Source organism: Ambystoma mexicanum, chromosome 12 (genome assembly GCF_040938575.1).
Source record: "Ambystoma mexicanum isolate Mex_15411 chromosome 12, UKY_AmexF1_1, whole genome shotgun sequence".
NCBI lineage: Eukaryota > Metazoa > Chordata > Amphibia > Caudata > Ambystomatidae > Ambystoma > Ambystoma mexicanum.
The window spans coordinates 363,505,107-363,527,484 of record NC_090936.1 but is presented as its reverse complement, the minus strand read 5'-3'; the positions used below and the strand labels follow the sequence as shown (position 1 = coordinate 363,527,484).

The 22,378-nt window shown below is 46.9% G+C and overlaps 1 protein-coding gene across 1 annotated transcript in view; it reads right to left on the bottom strand.

Moving 5' to 3' along the window:
- DNAI7 (dynein axonemal intermediate chain 7) overlaps positions 1-22,378 on the bottom strand; it is a gene marked incomplete in the record, with an annotated part of 1,381,690 nt that overhangs the window by 928,602 nt on the left and 430,710 nt on the right. The window contains 1 exon segment of the mRNA XM_069628488.1: positions 7,736-7,827. Within this exon segment, the coding sequence (XP_069484589.1) occupies positions 7,736-7,827 (92 nt within the window).

Sequence of the window (22,378 nt, the reverse complement as noted above, 5' to 3'; positions counted from 1 at the left end):
TTCAAAGGTGATGTGTAGCACCCGGTTGGCTCTTTGGGCTGGACCTCTGTGCACTGTATGCCTGACGTGTGGAGTAAGATGTCTGCAGATAGAAAATATGGGGTTAATGAACTGGGGTTATTGGGGTGTCCCTATCTCTTTCCTCTTCTCCTCTCCTGTAAACCCCCAAAGGTTAACGCTCTCACCTTAGGTAAGTGAATGCCGAGCTCTCCATCTGCCTCGGGGCAGGGTGCTGTAACCAGTTTCTTCACTGGATAGGTAGCGCAGGCCTCTTGACTTCAGAGGACTGCTGTCCGTCGTTTACTGCACGAACGGTAAGTTTCGAGTCATTCAAATGTCTTTAAAGTCTTTAGTAATGATGTCTCTTGTTTTGCAGGGTTCCGGCGATGGCGGATGACAGGCTGAAGTGAGTTGAAGATGGAGCCCGTGTGATGAATAGAAGCGCCTGGAAGCACGTAAGTAAGCGCTTGTTGCCTGCTTCACGATGCGCTCTGTCTTTTTATTTTGCAGGTACGAGTTCGGAGCGGCTGCAGGGTGCCGGAATACCCACTGGATTAGATGTGGAAAGGAGTAATGGCACAGGAGTATTAAAGTTCCCCAATGTCTTTAAACGCACCTTGTTTTGTCTTTCAGATGCGGGATGCAGCGCCGAAGGCCTCCGGAGCGTGCGAAGAGTTGGTAAGCTTTTGTCTTTCAGATGCCGGAATGCAGTGTGAAGACCTCCGGAGCGCACGAAGAGTAGGTAAGATTTTGCCTTTCAGATGCCGGAATGCTAACCTGTTCTTTCTTGTCTTTATAGGTGTTGCTGAAGACTGGATTCAGGATGGTAAGCCTTTGCCTTTCAGATGCCGGAATGCTAACCTGTTCTTTCTTGTCTTTATAGGTGTTGCTGAAGACTGGATTCAGGATGGTAAGCCTTTTTCCTTAGGCCCAGGACCGGATGCAGAAGACACGATGAGCGTTCTGCTGCAGAGGTTGCAGAATAACGCAAAGCAAGATTCATCCACCGGGTGTGGTTTAAATAGCCTCCTGTAGTGCTTAGGTGTCTCCTTCCACAGCCACGCCTAAGTAAGAAAAGAGTTCCTGGTAAGAAAAGAGTTCCTGCCTTCCAGAAGAGTTCCAGTGTTCTGAATCTAGGGAGTGGCTCCAGCCCCACCCAACAGGAAAAGTAGTTCCAAACAGAAGAGGATCAGAGGCTCAACTGGCAGGCAAGTAAGCAGCATGGTCTGCTGAAGGTAAGTCCACCCAAGCATTATGAGCCCGGCGCTTCCAGCGCTAGGACTGGGCATATTTATGAGCCTGGTGCCACTGGCGCCAGGACTGGGTCCAAAAGGTCCCAATTGGGACTGGTTGGCACTCGGAACCTGGGTTATGGATCTGCTTCCAAGGGAGTTGGGAAAACCCTGACCTTTTGGAAGCAGAGATCATGACAGTGGGTGGGGGGACATGAGTGGGGGCCTGCTGGCAGGTGCCCTTCACGGGTGGGTGGGTGGGGGGACATGAGTGGGGGCCTGCTGGCAGGTGCCCTTCACGGGTTGGTGGGTGGGGGGCTCATGAGTGGGGGCATGCTGGCAGGTGCCCTTCACGGGTGGGTGGGTGGATGGGGGCTCATGAGTGGGGGCCTGCTGGCAGGTGCCCTTCACGTGGGGACATGAGTGGGGGCATGCTGACAGGTACCCTTCAGGGGTGGGTGGGTGATTGGGGGGACATGAGTGGGGGCCTGCTGGCAGGTGCCCTTCATGGGTGGGTGGGTGGGGGCGCATGAGTGGGGGCCTGCTGGCAGGTGCCCTTCACATGGGGACATGAGTGGGGGCATGCTGACCAGTACCCTTCACGGGTGGGTGGGTGTTTGATTGGGGGGACATGAGTGGGGGCCTGCTGGCAGGTGCCCTTCACTGCAGGGTGGGTGGGGGCATATGAGTGGGGGCCTGCTGGCAGGTGCCCTTCACGGGTGGGGGGTCATGAGTGGGGGCCTGCTGGCAGGTGCCTTTCACTGCTGGGTGGGTGGGGGCCTGCTGGCAGGTGCCCTCCATGAGTGGGTGGTGGGTGGGGGGACATGAGTGGGGGCCTGCTGGCAGGTGCCCTTCATGGGTGGGGGGGGGACATGAGTGGGGGCCTGCTGGCAGGTGCCCTTCACTGCTGGGTGGGTGGGTCGGGGGACAAGAGTGGGGGCCTGCTGGCAGGTGCCCTTCACGGGTGGGTGGGGGGACATGAGTGGGGGCCTGCTGGCAGGTGCCTTTCACTGCTGGGTGGGGGGACATGAGTGGGGGCATGCTAGCAGGTGCCCATCACGGGTGGGTGGGTGGGGGACATGAGAGGGGGCCTGCTGGCAGGTGCCCTTCAGTGCTGGGTGGGTGGGGGGACAAGAGTGGGGGCCTGCTGGCAGGTGCCCTTCACGGGTCGGTGGGGGGACATGAGTGGAGGCCTGCTGGCAGGTGCCCTTCGCTGCTGGGTGGGTGGGGGGGACATGAGCGGGGGCCTGCTGGCAGGTGCCCTTCACGGGTGGGTGGGGGGACATGAGTGGGGGCCTGGTGGCAGGTGCCTTTTACTGCTGGGTGGGGGGACATGAGTGGGGGCCTGCTGGCAGGTGCCCTTCACGGGTGGGTGGGTGGCCGGGGACATGAGTGGGGGGCCTGCTGGCAGGTGCCCTTCACTGCTGGGTAGGAGGGTAGACATGAGTGGGGCCCTGCTGGCAGGTGCCCTTCATGGGTGGGTGGGGAGACATGAGTGAGGGCCTGCTGGCAGGTGCCCTTCACTGCTGGGTGGGTGGGGGGACATGAGTGGGGGCCTGCTGGCAGGTGCCCTTTCACTGGGACATGAGTGGGGGCCTGCTGGCAGTTGCCCTTCATGGGTGGGTGGGTGGGGGGACATGAGTGGGGGCCTGCTGGCAGGTGCCCTTCACTGCTGGGTGGGTGGGGGGGGACATGAGTGGGGGCCTGCTGGCAGGTGCTCTTCACGGGTGGGTGGGGGCTCATGAGTGGGGGCCTGCTGGCAGGTGCCCTTCACTGCTGGGTGGGTGGGGGGGACATGAGTCAGTGCTCACTTGTGCGTGGTGACATGTGGGCTGACTGGGGAGCTTTGCCAGGGTGGATGGGCTGCCTGTGGGGCATGGCCAGGGGTGCAGTGTGTTCACCTGTGTTGTGTTCTGCCTGCAGGCCCTGGGGAGGCATGTGAGGGCACACCTGGGAGGACACACACTGCCAATTCGTGTGGGTACCCCAGAAATACACGTGCCCCATTCGCACAGGACCTGCCGCATGTGAAACTCCCAGCGAACCCCAGTAATACACGTGCCCCGCTCGCCCAAGGCCTATCGCGTGTGAAACTTCCCGCGAACCCCAGTAATACATGTACCCCGCTCGCACAAAGCCTACCATGTGTGAAACACCCTGCAAAGCCCAGAAATACAAGTGTCCCGCTCGCACAGGGACTACCGCGTGTGTAACTTCCCGCGAACCCCAGTAATAAACGTACCCCACTCGCACAGGGCCAGACTGCTGCACGCGCACACTGTGTGCCAGCCGCGTGCACCACTTGTGTGCTGAATTCTATGAATTACCCCCTTAATCTTTGTAAACAAATACTTTTACTCATTGAGTATGAAACAGAAATGTTTAATCCACATCTCTGATATTTCTTGTTAACATAGCTTTTGTTGCTTGTAAACAATTGAGCAATCATCATACTATAGGCCTATGATGTACATTTGCCAATGCATTTCGGTAGAACCTTCGTCAGGGCTGTACATAGGCTTTTTGTCTAATGCTTGGTTTTAGTTTCACTAATTATAATATACACAAATGCAGGCAGTTCACAAGATTAACACGTTATGCAAATATGTAAACAAAAAGCACATACCATCCATAATTGTGCCATCGGATCCATCCCAACATTTAACAAGTGATATAAAAAGAGAATGCGGTTCAGTTTTAAATGTCATTGCAATCTCGGTACCTGCATTTAATTCTGTGTTAAAAGACATACCGAGTCTGATGTTAATCGGATTTCTTAGCGCGTGTAAACGCTTGTGTAGAGAGAAGTGTCCTTGCTGAAAATGAAAGAAACTATCAGTCCGTATCTCTATATACAGATCCTCTCTATTCATTCATCGCATCCGGAGCACTCACCTCGTATTCTTGCTTTCGAACTAGCTGATACCAGCCGCAGGAACACGCGCTCGCGCAGACTCCGTGTCTCTTTATGCGTTGTCATGGAGACGTTGCGAGGCGTCATGGTCCAGCTGGAGGGCCGGAGAACATACACCTCGCGCACCACACCTGGGCCTGCACCCGAGGGCGGGGATGTCTCCATGTCAACGCCGGCTGCCTGCAGTGGCATGTTTTGATGAAACACTATGTGTGGCGATTTGCTGATCGTCTGAATTAATAAAGGTGTGAACCAAGTGGCAATGAGTATGTGTTGCATAATGTTAAATCCTCTTAAATATTAGTCATCTCAAATCCAAGTCAATCAAACTACAATCTATGTGTGTAGAGCTTCAAAGCTAAAATGAAATACAGTATAATTCAAACGAATATTAAGCACAAAATCAAAACACAATCAGGTTGTGCGCATCCAGAATACATCAGGGTATTTTACAAAATCCAATTTATTACAATAAGAGTCATGGGAGTTCGGAGGAGTCTCTACAAGAAGCACATGTAGTTGATCTCCTCATTTAGCCCTTTCGGGGTCAAGGAGCTAAGCCGGTCTACCCAAAAGGTCTCACGTTGGTCCAATCTCTTCTGGGAATTCTCATGTTGATAATTTTTCTGCAATACCTCCAAAATTACAACCTTGATTTGGGCCAAGTTGTGATGTTTGTCCTGCCAGTGCCTGGCCACTGCCAGATTTTTGTTCAGATTACGTATACAGGATCTATGTTCGTTCCATCTGGCCTTGACCACCCTCTGTGTCTGGCCCACATAGTATAGGCCGCATGGACACTTGATCGCATATATGACGTTATGTGAATCACATGTGGCATAACTCTTTAATTTGATCATCCCTGCTGCAGTTCAAACATGGAAAAGTACCAATGCGGTCTGTGGTTTTCTTTTTCTGTGCCGGTCTTGCCTTGACTAGTTTATCTTTAAGATTTTGACTACGTTGGTAGGCAAATGTGGGGACATCTTTAAACAGATGTTCCACCCGTTGATCACATGTAACTGTGTTCCAATGTTTTTTAATTATGGCCTTGATGCGGTTACTCTGTCTTGAGGATTTCGACATGAACACCAATGGTGGTGTGGTGTCCTTCTTAATTTTTGTTTTGAGCAGATCTTCCCTGTTCTGTGATGTTGCCCGTGCGTCTGCTGCTGTAACTTCTTCTTTTGTGTATCCCCAGTCAAGAAATTTCCTACCCATTTGCTTAACTTCATTCTCATAGTCAATTGGATCACTCACTAGTTTTTTGACTCTAAGCATCTGGCTATATGGCAGATTTTTGATCAGACTTGGTTGATGAAAACTCAATCTTTGGAGCAAGTTGTGATGATCTGTTGGCTTTCGGAAAATGGTTATCTGGTATTGTGTATTTGTTATGAGAATTTTAACATCCAAAAAGTGTATGCTCTCCCGAGAATACTCGTGTGTAAACTGGATCCTGCTGTCGATGCTAGTCAGATATTTTTTTAAAAAATGGTAATTCTAGTTCAGTACCTTTCCACACTCCAAAGATATCGTCAATATATCTTATCCAAATGCTTAGATTTCCTTGCCAGCATTGATGAAGAAGTACATGCTCAGTCTCGAATTTATGCATGAATGCATTTTCATACGACGGGGCCATCGTTGCCCCCATTGCTGTGCCTGCTACCTGGAGATAATACCTGTCTTTGTATCGGAAATATGAATTATTGTTTATAAATTCCAAGAGAGCCATAGTACGGATGTATGTCATTATTTTGTAAATGAAAATGGCGAGTTCGAAAATGGCGAATTTGAAAATGCATGTTATGAAATAATCATGCACACCCCTCACCCCACTGCCCGGTATCCACCACCCTCCAGCCTCCTACCAGCCATACTTACCTCTGTGGCTGACTTACCTGCTGCTCTTCTGCATGGCTCTATCCCTGCGACACAAGTTCCGCCTCCCCATTAACAGGTGGAACTTCTGCTGCAGGGTGCTTTTTTTCTTTCAACTTTATTTGTCCCCTGCATTTCTTTTTTGGAAGGGGGGGACACCCCACCACTCCTGATTTCTATTATTGTCGAATAAGGAGAGCGGGGGACAACTCTGCAACCCCTGATGCCCTGACTCAATAATTTTGTTTTTGGTTTTTTTCAGTGCTGAATTCGGCATTTTCTCCCACTCCATTTCTTCCCCCCGATTTTTTGGATGGATACCGGCTAGTACAATAGAACAGTCCAAAGTGCGATACATCTCCCGTCCCCTTACCGTTCATCTAATCGATATACACGTCCCATCCTCAACACTCCATCCAACTGAGATACCCTTGTCATATGAGCACAGCATAGAATGAAAAGGGATAGAGGCATGTGTGGTTGAAAGATGGAGTTTAAAATCAACAAGAACAATAAGAAGGAAGTCAACCAGAAGACGAAAGGAGAGTAAAGAGTCTAAGCCATCACAAAAGGAGGGGACTGGGCCAGGAGGACAATAAATAGTAAGGACAACCAGAGGCATAGGGAGAGAAAAGTTAGAGTAGTGATATTCAAAAGTGGGGAAATGTGGTGGGGAAGGAGAGAGGAGCCAGGATGAGTGAAATAGGATGCCTACTCTTCCGACTCTTGCACCAAGAAGGGGAGTGTGAGAAGAAAATAGTTGAAAAAAAGAGTAGCAGAGAATGAAGAGTCAGAGGAAAAGAGCCAGGTTTCCGTTAGGCATATGAATTGTAACTCAAGACAGAGAAAGAGATCAGGAATGCAATGGGTCTTGTTGCAGACTGACCATGCATTAAAGAGTACGAGAGTGATAGAAGCAGAAGGAGATGAGTAAGCAGTGCTCAGAGCGACTGGATTAGATGGGTAAAAGGAAGCAGGGCATCTAAGAGCCGTTCTAGAGGAGCAGTAGTTGGTGAAAGTTCTTCGGAGCTGCCAATGGTTTTATGCATCAGGTAAGCAAGGAAATAATAGAGAGACTTACAGTGTGTCATGATGATTAAGGACAGAAGGACCGAAGGTGGTCACATAGCTTAGTAAGAAATGAGGAGAGAAGACCGCAAAGCATGCGGAAGCTGCGGACAGTGGTAGACAACGGAGAAGGGACTTTGTCTGGGCTTCGCCCGAAGGTGGATGAAATGGTCCAAGTGGAGACTTCTTTCAGGTGGGCTGTGGGTTGGTGGTGGACGTGGCTTAACTAGTGGGCGGGCAGCAGGCAGGGCTGTGTAAGAGTGGTTTCCCGGGCTGCTTGGATGCGGGTATGCAAGTTGGTAGGCTGGCAGCTGTCCAAGCCTTGAGCCTGATGCAGTGACAGCCACACGTAAGAGCATGCCAGCTCACAGCATGGAAGAGGCCTCAGGCTGCAGTGTTGCCACCGAAGCAGTGGCAGACAGTGGCCTGGAAGCTTATCAATTACAAATAATAATAAATGCCACAGATATTGGCTTAATTGGAGGCGATCCTGTACATTCACTGGCTTGTGATTTTGCAGTCACATTAGGCATGTTTGGTGGTACATTATGCAACCTATTTAAATTCTTAGTTTTCACAAAGCTGATTATAAACAATGTACTAGTAGGATTTTTTACATTTAAAGACAAATACTCACTTTTGCCTCAAGCCGTTCTCTCTCCTCCAGTGCTAGCCGTTGCCTTTCAAGTCTTTCAGCCTCTAATTTTTCAGCAAGTAAGCGAGCTTCCTCTTAAAATGAAGAAAGAATTACAATATCAAAACAATGATTAACATTTGCTAAAAAAAACATGACAGACTTATCCAAAATAAGCTTTTCAATTCTCTATTTGTTAGACATAACTTATAGCTCAGTGGTCGGTCATTTTTTCGAAAAAATAATGTCGAAAAAAAAAATGTCGAATTCCGTTTTTTAAAATTATATATTTATTTTGGGGTTCGGGATAAAAAAAATGGGTAAAATTTTTTTTTTTTAAAAAGTGGGGTTGGGGCGGAACCCCCCCATTTCGAAAAAAAATGCATTAAAAAAAAATTAGACATTTTTTTTCTCGAAAAAATGACTTTCGACATTATTGGTTTCAAAATTTTCACTATAAACCTTATGGCTCATTACCATCAGTGAACAATCGCTGAAAAACAAACAAACACATCCCTCATATACTTCATAATGCAGTGGCCCACCATTTTTATTTTTGGCTATTACGTGTTGCTCGATCACTGGAAGAAAAGCTACGAGACAGAAAGCATTCAAGGGGGCAAAGAGCCTGCAGGTGCTGTTTGGCTATGTCTCCTTCCAGTGCACATGAGCATGGTAAAAGCAATGTCATATTCAGCCCCCTTTCAGCCATCCGCATGGCAAACTATGTACTATTATGAAGATACCATTGCTTTTTTTTGAAGTTGCCTTCTGAAAGGTAATAATTTAATCACCGCTGTAAATCTACCCTTGGTATAAAAAATCTCCTAAAGCCAATTTGCCTTGATTTAAAGCTGTGTCATACAATAACCAGTTTAAGCTTAAACACACCCAATGTTAATTTAACGACACAAGCTGCATGCTACAGGTTAATGATAAAGTGCTGATCATGCAGGGGAAGCTACGAAAGTCATGTTGATGTTATAATCCAGCACATTGAATCGTATCAGAGCATAAGGGAACTGTACAAGATCATCCAAGAATTACAAAACTCAACAGCCTGCAATAGAACTCCTACCCAAGAACTCTGATCAGATTGCTGCACATTTTAACAAAAAGATCCTTGACATCAAAGAATACCTTCACAATAAAGGATGGCCACCCTCATACATCATAGACGACACTCCACTGACATTCTCCTCCACCTCCTCTACAATCTCTTTAACCACTTTTCACTTCTTCTCTGCAGAGGACTTACAACCACTGAGCCATGTAGCCCAACTAGATCTCCAGAGGATCTGTGCCCTCCCAATTCTTTTTTATTTTTTAAACTTTATTTATTATTGCACACAGGTATAGCACATGCATATGTATACTTCACATTACTTCATTACCTTACATCATACACAGTTATTCTCCCTCAGAACCTGCATTTTCGTTTTCAGCCTGATCTGACAAATAATTTTTTGTATCTTGCCCATATATTTCTAGGTTTGGATGGGGGCAGCACCGAGTCTATATATAGTTCTCCTGTGTCGTTTGTCCATACCATATCTCTGTCCCAATCCGCCTTGGTTGGCGGGATTGCATTTTTCCGCTTCATTAATATTGCCCTTTTGGCTATTAAAAGGCCCAGATTTAACAATTTTCTCCATGTCGGGTTAATTTTCCCCACCACCCCTAGCAGACATATCCGTGGGGACCATTCCACCGGCTGATCTGCCATCCCGTCCAGTGCTTCACACACCCCAGCCAAGTAGTCTTTCAGCTTTATGCATGCCCAGAGCATATGGTATATATTTGCATCTTCTTTATTACATCTCGGGCATGTTCCCGGGGTGTCCGGCTAAATCCGTTTGAGTTTTGCGGGGGTATAATGTGTCCTGTGTACTATTTTATAATGAATTAGTTTGTACCTAGAATTGCACGATATTTGTTTAGTTAGTGCACAGGTTTGGGACCATTCTAGATCCTCTACTTGTTGTCCCAGATCATGTTCCCATTTGTTCCTGGCCATGTGTGTATCTGCTGGGTGTGTCTGCACTATAACTTTATACAATGCTGAGACTGATTTTCTGTGTCGCCCCAGTAAATATGTATCCAAGCCCCATATTTATCTCTGGTTCATTTGGGAATGTGGGGCATTCCTTTTGTATGGCGTTTCTTACAAGCATATATTGCTGTTTATGTTTATTTTTGTTTCCCACTATATCTTTTATATCAACCCATTGGACAAAGCGCTTTTTAAAAAAATACCTGTCCCCATTGAGCAATGCACAGCCACTTCACCGTCTAAGGTGAAAGGTGTTTGGGGGTCCCCCCAGAGTAGCATACTAGGGTGGTATAGCCTGTCCGTGCCAAATATATCCGCTATTTTAGCGGGAGGTGGGGTACCTGGGTTGAGAAAGTGTGCGGCCCACTGGGCGGCGTGGTGTGCCTGTGCCGCAAGATATTATAATTCCAGGCCCGGTGCCATCAACCCCCTCCCTCGGGTACGTATCCGTTCATGTTTTCCAGCTCAGTCTAGGATGTCCTCCCCAAACAAACTCGATGCAGGTGCTGTTCCTTTTTGTAAACAGAGCGTGCCCTGGCCAAACCGATATTGTGCTGAATAGATAGAATAGTTTTGGTAGTATTGTCCTTTTGATTAGTTCTATTCTTCCCATCATTGAAATGGGTAGGGCGCTCCAGCGTTTTATCTTAGTGCATAATGTGTCAGCCAGTGCGCTATAGTTCAGGGCTCAGGATAGTTGGGTGGTCCTGGCAATGTATGGACCTAGGTACAGAATATGCGTCGGCCTCCAGATGAGACCATATAAATCTTTGGGTTGCGTTGTATTTTCTGTCAGTGGGAATAACTCTGATTTGTTGGGGTTTAGACGTAAGACTGAGTATTCTCCAAATCTCTAAACCTCAGCCAGGACCCTGCCTAATGAGCGATCTGGATTCTTAAGATACAATAGGATATTATCGGCATATAGAGTTATAATTTGTGGGTTGCCCTCTAGCAATAGTCCATAAGAGCTGTAACGTGACCTAAGTATATCAGCCAGGGGTTCTATTACCAGGGCGAACAGTAAAGGTGACAATGGGCAGCCCTATCGGGTGCCTCCACATAGTTCTAGCTTGTTTGTTAACTTTCCGTTAACTCTAATCTTGGCGTGGGGACATGTATATAATTTTTGTATCCATTTTATAAAATTAGGGCCAAACCCATAGTTCCGCAGTACTCCAAATAGAAAGGGCCAGGAGACAGTGCCAAATGCTTTTCGCATATCGAGTGGTACCGCTATCCCTTGAGTTTCGGGGGGACTGTGACCAAAATTTTGTGGCATTTTCTAATATTCATTGCTGTGGATCTGCCATTGATAAATCCTGCCTGGTCTTCATGTACCATATAGGGCATCAGTGGTGTAAGTCTGGTTGCTAGAATTTTTGCGAAAATCCTCGCGTCCGTGTTTATTAATGACAATGGCTTATAAGAGCCGCAATCTTCTGGGGGTTTCGCTGGTTTAAGCAGTAGTGTAGTGCCCTCCCAATTCTGATAAATCCATGAAGAAATATTCAGAATTAACACCTATTTTCCCATCCCTCCACATTGACCCCATCAGCATTGTATGTACCCAAGCTCTGTTGAAATCTGCTTACATCAGAACAGAACAAAAAACACACATCAGACATGAATGACCCTGCTAGCTACCGCTGAATCTCAAACATTCCATTAATTATGAAACTGCTTGAAAAACTCATACATGGTAAACTTTGTGGCTTTAACAAAACCAACAATTTCCTCAATGAGGCACAACATGGTTTTAGACCATCCAGGGGTAGAGAATCAGCTATGTGTCCAATCTGAGACAAACTTAAAAAAACTCTGATGAAAACTAAGACAGCACCCTCATCCTACTGCTCATCTCAGCTGCTTGGACACCATCTGCCACAAAATTCTCCTGAAAAGACTAGAAGACATTAAAATTAAAAATAATGGGGCATGGCTTGAGGCGCCGACGATGCGGACGCCTCACTGAGAGCTCCGTGGGACGCCCGGGACTTGCTGCCATAAAACGGCAGTTTAATAATATCGATCCCTACATGAAGACAACCTGAGTTGCGGCGGAACACCCTGGGAGCCAGTAGCCCGACTCGAAATCGAATCGGGGAAGACCCCCGTTCACTACTCAAAGAGCTCACCCTGGGGAAGGATTTATCCCCCAAGATGGCGGCTCCCGCAGACCCGAACTGAGGCCCTCAGCCCAGCTGACCAGACTGGCGTGGACCACGGGGGCCGAGGACCCCAGACATCCAGACTGTGAGCGCCGAGGGGCGGCAGCACCTATTTCAACCCTGCACCCAGCAGCAAGGAGGGGATCGGCGCCCGGTGCCGGCCTCCACCGCGGACCCGTCTTGCTTGGATCCTCCGCCGGCCTGGCAGAGGCGAACCGCGGCAGCTTCCCCCCACCCACGACCACAGCACCGGCGGAGGGGCGGCCCCGGCACCTGCCCTGGCCCACCAGCCCGTGGCGGAAGGCTTCGGCAGGGAAGCAGGGGGCCGGGCCATGACACCACCCCCCTAGCAACATCACGCGTCCCCCCCACACCTGAGCTCCGAGACGGTGGGGAGCTGCGGGGGGCTCCCTGGCCTGCCCTCCCTCCAGGACAGAACTAATAACGCCCGGACCAGACCCGGGGTCGGCCCAGCCGCAGAGCCCGTCCCGCCTGCGGTGTCGGGTCAGCCCCACCACCGAGCCCACCCCACCTGCAGTGTCATGTCGGCCCCATCCACCATACTATCATGGTCCCTTGTGGACTTGCCGTGTCATCCCTGGGACCCCAAGGAGCTGCAGGAGGCCCGCCGCCTGGCATGCTCCCCCCCAGCACGGGTCCAGCATCAGCCGGAGCCGACCCACCAACGGCTCTGAACAGCATCACGCCCCTAGCCCTGCGACAAGCCAGCGGGCCCTGACATTGGCCTGGGGGAGGCCCGAGACACCTCCTCCTACTTGGCCCCCTCCCACCCAAGACAACGGCCCCTCGGGGCCTCTTCACCTCGATCCCCGAGGGCCCATCGGACTGCCTTAGGGGCCTCCCCCCCTTCTCTGCACAATACCTGTGGGTTACAGAGACACAGCGCCAGCCCATCCTCGCCGTAAAACATGTGTTAAAACATACATATATTGTATGGAATAACATTGTTCTGCCTACCACAAGTGCCCAGCTTCATATTAGCAATCCAATGTTGTCGGTCCTGCTAAATAGCTGTACAAAGATAAATTTAAATGTTTCACAAAATCAGATTGGTTCCTAAATGATGACAATTCCTTATCACAACTTAATAACGATCGCCATTGATGTGTGAATATATACAATGCTTTACAGCAGACTCTGGCACATTTATGTACAAAACACAGAGGAGGAGATTGTGCTCTGCATGCAGGCCTTGCAATTCCTGTGCCTTCACAGATCACAAAAGAGGTGGGTTAGCTGTTGCCCAACATCTGAAGAACTGGAGTAGAGAGATGGGGGCTAGGGTGGGTGGGAGTAGAGCGAGCAGGGCTAGGAGTAGAGAGATTGGGGTAGTGTGGGTGGCTTTATCTTCATCTTGCAAAGCTTCTATGGCTTAGATAAGGCCACTTCCTAAGCAACTCATCACAATCCAGCTACCTCTAAACACCCAACACTACCCCCGAGCATGTACAAGAAAATAAGGCAATTTTTCTGATAGGAAGGACCACAGGTACTTATGGAGGACACTGTAGAACCTAACGAGATATTCAGAGCATTGCATGCTCGTAAGTGCAAAGCCCCTTTCAATTGCATCATTATCCGGTAAATACACACATTATTTGTTTGTTTTTTTATTTATTTGTAACGCGCGCCAGACCAGAGGGTATCAGGGCGCGAGAACAAGAATACTTTAAGCTTACAAGTTACAGGGTTACATGGTCACAGAGGTACATGTTAATACGAATACAGCAAGTAGTACATATACATTTACAAATAAGGATATACAGTAGAAGAGCAGGGTCCAGTTTGGTTGATAAATGAAATGTCTGATATAGCTAGAGCTTATAGGTCGTTTTCTTTAAGCCACTTGATAATTTTTAATCTATAGTGTGGATAAGATAGAGTGGGCGGGAGGGAGTTCCACAATTGGGCCGCTTTGACAGGGAAACTATTCCCTCCGATTGTCGTCATTTTGAATGGGGGGACTGACTGATGGGCAATTCGTGTAGGCTTCTCTGGTGGGTCTGGATGTGACTTCTTTTGAACCTCTCTTTCAGGTAGCTCATTGCTAAGTTATTGATGCATTTGAATGTTAGAGAAGCAGTTTTAAGCTTAATTTTGTATGTTACCATTGAATGTTCAATAATAATGTTGTTCTCCTAAAAGGTTTGCTGTGTAGTTTTGATATTTGAAGAGCTGTAGTTTACAATGGTTTAGGACACCAAATGTGTTAGTAAAATCAACCTCGGTAGGCTGAGTCTGCCTGTTGGGATTTTAATGTGCGCAATTGACATGCAACAGGACTCTTCTGTCTTCAAGCTAAAAATATTGCTGAGGTAACATTTCTGCGAGAGTTATTTAATTGATTTTTGTCTCTAAACCAGACAGCACAGGTTGGGTTGACATACAAAAACGATAATACAGCTTTCTTTTCTGTGATGTGTATATCAGTTGAAACTGTTACTTCAATATGCAGGCCAATAATGCGATATTTAAACGCAGGATATAACAACTCCACCTAGCTTTCCCAACTAGCCCTTCTAAGGTGTGTCCTAGTGAACGGCATGGTGCAATGGAATGATGCAACATAGTTTTCTGCAGAAAAGTGCAAGTTTTAACCAGCACTGAACATTAAAAGACATATGCAATTAAAATGGTTTTTACAGCAATTCGCATACTGTTGATGTTTGAGATCAGTCATGTTGCAGTCAACAGACATTGCTGTTGCCTTCAAATCCAGATGGTTAATGTAATTTTTGTTGGTAAAATAATCTGTATGTATACGCTTAGGTCAGTACAATTTGGAGATCAACACATCTCATGACTCCAAATGTTTAAAAATAAAGCAGACTTTTCCTTAACTACAAAAATAGTTGGCTCTTGGTGTAGCAATTTTAAGAACCATCACTTCAAGTTATTTTAGTACAATTGGCAAAACCATTGTTACAGAAGAGGGAGAGGGAATGGGGGTTCTGAACTAGAAATATCTAGTTGGCATAGCAACAGGCAATATCACAGCAGCATGAAACGGCTAAATCGCTAAAATCTCTTTTGCAAACTCCCCCGCCATACTTCCAAATGAGAGGTTCTCGAACAATAATTGCTACAATCAGCAACCTTGTAAGAAACAAGTGGGGTGTCGGGCTTTCTATTCCCAGCTGCGCAGTTATTTCATAATGGACTGTTTTTCTAAGAGGGTCTATTGTTGATCGACTTTTGACTGCGGATCTGTTTGGTCCCCGTGAGGATGCTTTTCTAAAGCGACCCACCCACCCCATGCCCACTCTATTTACACCCACGCCCCCACTCTCTCTACCACTTGTTTGTGCTATTTTGGGCTACATTTGACAAGTCCTCCCAACGCTGCTTATTTCTTCATGTTTTTCCCCCAACTAACTACCATGACCCAACCACCCCATTACTCTCTCTAACCCCACCCACTCCTATTCACCCTACCCCACACTCTGTACCCACCCCCGCCCAACCTCCTCCATTTACCCCAGCATGCACCCTACCTCCATCCTCTACTCCTGAGTCACCTGGTCCTACCCCCGCTCTCTACACTCACACCCGCCAAAACACCCACTCCCACTACCCCACCCACCCTACCCCCTTCTGTCTACCGTCACCTACCCAACCCCCATTCTCTCTACCCCACCAATCCTACCCCTGCTGTCTCTACCCCACATCCACCCTCTCTATCCCCACCCAAACTACCCCCCTCTTTCTAACCCCAACTACCCTATCTCCACTCGGTCTACCCCCACAACCCACCCATCCCACGCTCTCTCTACCCCACCCACCCAACCTCCACTCTCTCTACCACAACCACCCAACATCCACTCTCTATACCCCACCCACCTTAACCCCACCCACTCAACCCACCCCACTCTCTTTCCCCAACCACCCACACTACCCCACTACCTTCTCTACTCCCATGCACCCAACCCCCACTCTCTCTACATCCAACAAGCTGCCCAAATTTCACTTCCTCTACAACCCATCCACCTACCCTAACGCCACTCTCTCTACCCCTCATCCTTCCTTTCACACTCTTGTTTTATTTCCTACCCTCTCAACCTTTCTCACTCATATTTCCTCTTGATCATCATCAAGGGCAGCTTCTCTCAGTCGTTTACTCCCTTGCTCTATTCTCCTTCCTTCTCATTCTCTTGCACACCTGCACCCTTTAGGGCATCCTCCTTTGAAACTTTGCACTCTCATCCTTGCACCCTGGTGCCTATAAATGCAAAATGCAATGGACAGCAGTAAACGCCAAAAACATTGACTTTGCCAATGCTTGTTTTTCTTTGATTTCCTGCCCTTAATTTAACTCGGCAATACTTGAAGCAGATGCTAGATGTGACACTACTCCAAACGTTTCCTGAACAAATTACTCCTAACTACTTGACAAGCATTGGCATCTTTCACACATGTACATCTTGTAAATATCTTCAGTTGTGTGGTTGGGCATAATCTGTATAGAAATAACATGGCAGTTTTCATGCACACCAGTACACATTACAATAGCAGTCCTGCCTTTTCCCTCGTTAGTAAAAAATGATGGTGTCCAGAGTCCAGCTTCAGATTATGGGGCCAGGTGTGCACTTTTTAACCACCACCATGTAAACACAAAGCCTCAAAGGGAGACTTAGCTGCAGGTGCCCCTCTGAAAAAAACAGCAGAAATGTAGCAGAGGCTATTGTAAGGAAGGCATGGTATAAAGTAGTAAGACAGGCAAAAGTGATCACAGTTCAAGGGTGTTTTTTTTTTAATTTGGTTTTATTGATTTTTAAACAAACAAATTCACATTATGTATTACATGAATATTAGCTCATGGTTACATGAGAAGAGGTAAGATTATAGCACCGTTATATTTATAAACATTCTAACTCTTGTCTTCATTCTCTAAATGTAACAGTTAACATAAGAATCTTTACCCTCACCCTCCCCCCTGCCCCCCGTTGGTTGAGCAGACGCCTTACAAATCCTATACATGTTGTGGGAAGAAAAGTGTTCATAGTTCTTTTAATGCTGTGGTTTCTCAGTTGAGGGATCTGGGGCTTTTTCCTAGGTCTTGTATTGATCCCTTTAGTTTGTGTTAAGTTTTTGGGGGTTCATCGGGCGGTGTTAGGTATTTGTTTTTGAAGTCCATCCATATGGTTTCACATTGCGAGGCTTTGTTGTGCAGAGAGGCTTTGATCAATTCCATGGTATAAATGTTGGAAGCTATGTTGATCCATTCATTCTTCCTCGGGACAGTTATGGATCGCCATTTCATTACAAGTAAGGCACGGGCCGCCAGCATTAATGGGGGGACCAGTCCTTGGATTCTGGTCCATTCGTCTTCACTCTTTTCCAACCCAAATAGGATCAGGTAAGGGTCAGCAGCCCTCTGTATACCGTCTATTTCTTTGATCCAACCTAGGACCTCATCCCAGAACACCTTTATGTGCAGGCAGCTCCACCACATGAGCCAATAGTCGGCTGTTTCTCCACATCGTCTCCAGCATTTTGGAGTCATTGTTTGAGACATTTTAGAGAGCCCGAGTGGGACATATTGCCATCTGTGTAGTAATTTAATAGCGTGAAGTTTGTATTGGTTGGATATGGACGTTCTGGATGCCGCTTTACACATAATTTCCCACTGATCGGGGCTTAACTCACCTCCTATGTCTTTTTCCCATCTATTTCTCAGAGAGTCCGTGGAGCCTTCATCTGCATCTATTAATTCTTTGTACATTGCGGATATGAGGCGCTTCATTTCGGATTTGGAGTCTAGGAGTTTCTCAAAGGGGGTGAGGTCTCTCTTAAGTTTATCCTTCCATTCTGTTTTCGTTAACACACCTTTTATTTGAATGTATTGGAATGTGGATAGTGTGCCTATTCCTAGAGCTTCAGTCAATTCCGGGAGGGAAATGGAGTCCTTTCTTTGTAGTTGTCCAACCCTCTCCAGGCTCGCCTCATACCATGATTGGAATCTTCCTACGTTAGGGATGTGATCATTTATGCCAGGGGACCATAGATGGCTAAGTGGGGACGGCCAGGTGGTGATCTTGCACATTTCTCTACCTGTTCGCCATATGCTCCATATGGTGCTTAATATTGGGTGGCCTTCGAGTCTGCGTTGTAGACTTTTCTGCGGGGTCCATAACCATTCTGAGACTGTCGCTGGTGACAGGTAATGGTTGTCCATTTGGATCCATTGGAGGTTTTTGGGATCTCGGAGGTGTGGGATAAGGACACGTAGCTGGGTGGCTTTATAATAAGTGTGTAGGTCAGGGAGCCCCACTCCACCTTTCTCTTTAGGAAGCATTAAGGTGTTTTACAGGATTCTCGCCTTCTTCCCCTGCCAGAGAAAACGTACCATAATTTTTTTGGCCTCAATGAAGAATTCTTTAGGGATATCGACAGGGAGCATTTGGAAGGGATACAGGAATCGGGGAGGCAAACCATTTTAATGGCATTAATTCGCCCTAACCAGGAAATCGTGAGTTTACTCCATTTATTCAGATCAGCAGTGAATCGCTGGAGAAGGGGAGGGAAATTGGATTTGTATAGTTCAGTTAAAGACTTGGTGATCTGCATACTCAAATAGGTTAGTGTAGAGTGTTCGATTTTGAGGCCCAGTGGGAGCAAATTGGTTTCATTCTCTTCTTCAGATCCTTGAAGGGGGAATAGTATCGATTTGGTCTTATTCACCTTGAACCCAGAGAGCCGCCCATATTCATCTAGTAGATGTAGGGCGCGGGGAATGGAAACAAACAGGTTGTTATGTGCAGTAGTATATCATCTGCGTAGAGTGCTATCTTATATTCCGTTCCTCCAAGTCGAATGCCCTCTACCAAAGTGTTGGTTCTCATTTTTTGTGCTAGGGGTTCTAGGGAAAGTGCAAAAAGAATTGCGGAGAGGGGACATCCCTGTCGGGTTCCACGTTTCAATTTGAACCATCTGGAGTATTCTCCGTTTACGAATATCGATGCCTTAGGGGATGTGTAAATTGACTGTATTCCCTTTCTAAATTTCGGTCCTATTCCCACCTTTCTTAAAACCGCTCTCAGGAATTCCCACTCCACTCTATAAAAGGACTTCTCTGCATCTATCGAAAAGAGGGCAGGATCATCAGATAGCGTATGCGATGCGTGAACCAGATGGAGTGTTTTACGCATAGTGTCCACCCCTTGCCTTCCCAGTATAAACCCAACTTGATCAGAGTGTATTATCTGAGACATTAATCTCTCTAGCCTAGCAGCCAACACCCTTGTATAGATTTTGGCATCAAGATTGATTAGGGAGATAGGGCCGTATGATCCACAGTGTTTGGGAACTCTCCCGTCTTTAGGGATCACCGATATCAAAGCCTTTCTAAAGGAATCTGGAGCTTCTCCCGTCTCTAGTATTTAGTTAAATAGGCTTGTCATAAATGGTGTTAGTTGTTTGCTAAAGGTTATATAGAAGCCTGCCGTAGAGCCATCTTCCCCTTGAGATTTGCCCAGGGTTAGCCTTTTTATTGCATCGTGGACTTCCTGTTCAACTATTGGGGAGTCGAGGAGTTCAGCTTCTGTATATGTTATTTTGGGCATTTTGATTGGGGATAAGTAGGAATCTGTGTCTAATTGGCCGGGGGTTACTTCTGAAGTGTATAGGGTCTCATAAAAGTTAGCAAAACACTCTGGAATGGTGCAAGGGGTTTGAGTCGTGGAGGGATCATTCTCTATTATTTCATGTACCTTGCGCTCTGCCCTTTGTTCCCTGAGTCTGGCGGCTAATAGTGCGTCGGCTTTGTCCCCTTTTTCGTAAACTTTTTGTTTAAGGAATTGTAATTTACGCACTACTTGTTCTGTGGAAACAGAGAAATTGACATGAGGCCGGGAAGCCCAAATGGAAACACACCAACACAGGTTACAAAGGACCATATAAAGCGCTTTATTTCAAAGTTACAAAGTTACCAAGTTATCAAAGTAAATTGACATGCGAATAGCTATTCGGCCCTCTGACTAACACACGAACCTTCAACGTTAGGTTCGCACTGAAAGTGGGAGAGACCGATCATCGGGATGCTTGGGTTTTTATACAGTTTGTACCACATTGGCCAGCCCTCTTGCGAGTTAACCATTCTTGGAACCATGGCTAGGGTTCGTAGCCAGGTCAAACACACAATTTACATACATTAGATCAGTTCCGCTGATACAGTTACATATTTACACAAAGGTTGAACAGAGGACAGGGTCTTAGTTCATGACCCTAACACGTAGCCTGCGGACATATTATTTATTCACGTGTGCGGAGGTCACCATGGCCGAAGTCTTACTCGCAATGTCATTCGGCCTCCATTTTGTGATTCGGGGTGACTTCCACACTGCAAGAATACCTAAAATGGCGGCTAGATCCAAAATGGCAGCTTACACAATACATTAAGGTCAAGACCTTGCCGCGGAACCTATGTACATAGTGTTCTTTAGACAGCTTGGCGTAGGCCAACATACATTTAAACAATGCGATTGGGGTCACAATATTATATCGGTTTCCACAGACCCTCCTTTTGGCCTATGCCAAGTGCTAAAACATTTTTCTAATACTTTCGAAAATACTCGAAGGCCTTATCATTCATAGGTTCCGCATCATTGTCTGAAATATCAATAGCCATAAGGTCGTTCGTAAGAACTTCTTGCAACATGAACTCTTTAGATGCTGTCTTCGGAGTGTATATCTTTCGCCCTATTGCGCTCATTACCTGGGCACAACATTCCCCCATCATTCCGCATATACTCGGGAGGCATTGAAAACAACAGCAAAGAAATAACAGAGTCCCTAAAATACCTAAAATGACAGAAAGCACCTTCCACCCCCAAGATCGTAGAGAATCCCAAAACCAAGTACTAAGGCTCCAGTCTCCTACAGGGATATGGACTTCAGAACTAAGAGTGTGTAAATTCTGAATTGCTTTAAATATTGTTGGTGAAGAATCTGGTACGAAAACGCAACAAGCGGATCCCACTAATTTACATACTCCACCTCGTTCGGCTAAAATGACATCTAATGCCATTCGATTTTGCAGTGCTACCAATCTTATCGCCTTTTGCTCTAAGGTCATATTGTAAAGTATGTCCGTGGTCCGGTTGATCGTTTTCTCCAATACCCTCGCTAATCCCCTAATGTTTTCTGAATTTGCTATTTGTCCCCAAAAGGGGACTACTGATTTGGCTATATCCCCGAACACTTGTCCGGGGGTATCTCCATCACTATCTCGTCGCGGGCGAGCCTTGGATACCTCTAAGGTACTGGCTATAAATACACCTGGTAACAATATCCCTAAGTAACAAGTCCCCTGCCAATCCTTGGGCAACCAGGGAAAAGCTAAACTACCACAAACAAAATAAACGGGTCCCCCTACATACAAAGGCCTATTTTCCCCAGTCAAATTTACAATATGTATACAAGGCTCAAAATCTCCCATTGGCCTAGTGCCATTTCTTTGTACACAGAAAGGGACAGAATCAGGATTGTGATTTACAGAATAAGAAGGAGGCATGGCATCCTTATTGCCTATCGGAGCCATCTTGAAAGAAACTAGATTTTGGAAAGGAAAGGAAAGTTTATCAGACGGCCTAATAGAAGCGATATTAGGTCTACTCCTATTTGCGAAAAGCGAGCATCCCAGGGGAGTCAATTCACGTCTCTCAAATTCATTCAAATTAGTGCCATCGAAGTTCCCTGAGATGCTCTCATTCCATCGGCCAAAGAAGAGTGCTCTAAGAGAGGCATAGCAGGAAGTCGTTAGAGGTAAGGGATGTATATACCATCCCAGTCCCTTGTTCCCATGCTGTGGTAAGTGAGTGCAAATCCAACAATTACTCCTATTAAGAATAGCATGTGTAGCATTCATTACTATCATCAAAGTGTTATTATGATATTTCTGTCTATGCCGAGAGTCCCTAGGGGACAGAGTATGAAGGTGTACAGAGGGAGTCAAAACAGTTGGTACAATTTCGGTCGGTAACAGAGGCTTCAAAGGATAAATCTCTTCAAAGTACCAAAGTCCTACGGCAGCAGTTGCAAAACTAACAGTAATCAAAACAAGAACACAACAGTACGTTTTCAGGGCCCAGGCACATTGTCCATTGTTCGAACTGGTCACCTCCTTATCTAATAGTTCAATACGAGGAGCAGCGGTGAAGGCGGCAGGCATCATGGCTATCCCGATCGACGGCCCCAATGTTCGTTGCTGGCGGCACTTTGGCCGCGCGACTTCTTAGTCCTTTCCAACCCTAGCCAACAGAACCCCGCCCCCCCCTTTCTTTGTTCCAAAAAAAAGGGAAGACAATAGTATTTCAATCACTCCTTCTTCCTTTCAAATGCACTATACTCGTGCAGCGCGTGGTCGAAGGTTGTACCTGATGGTACCCAAGTTTGGATCCAAAA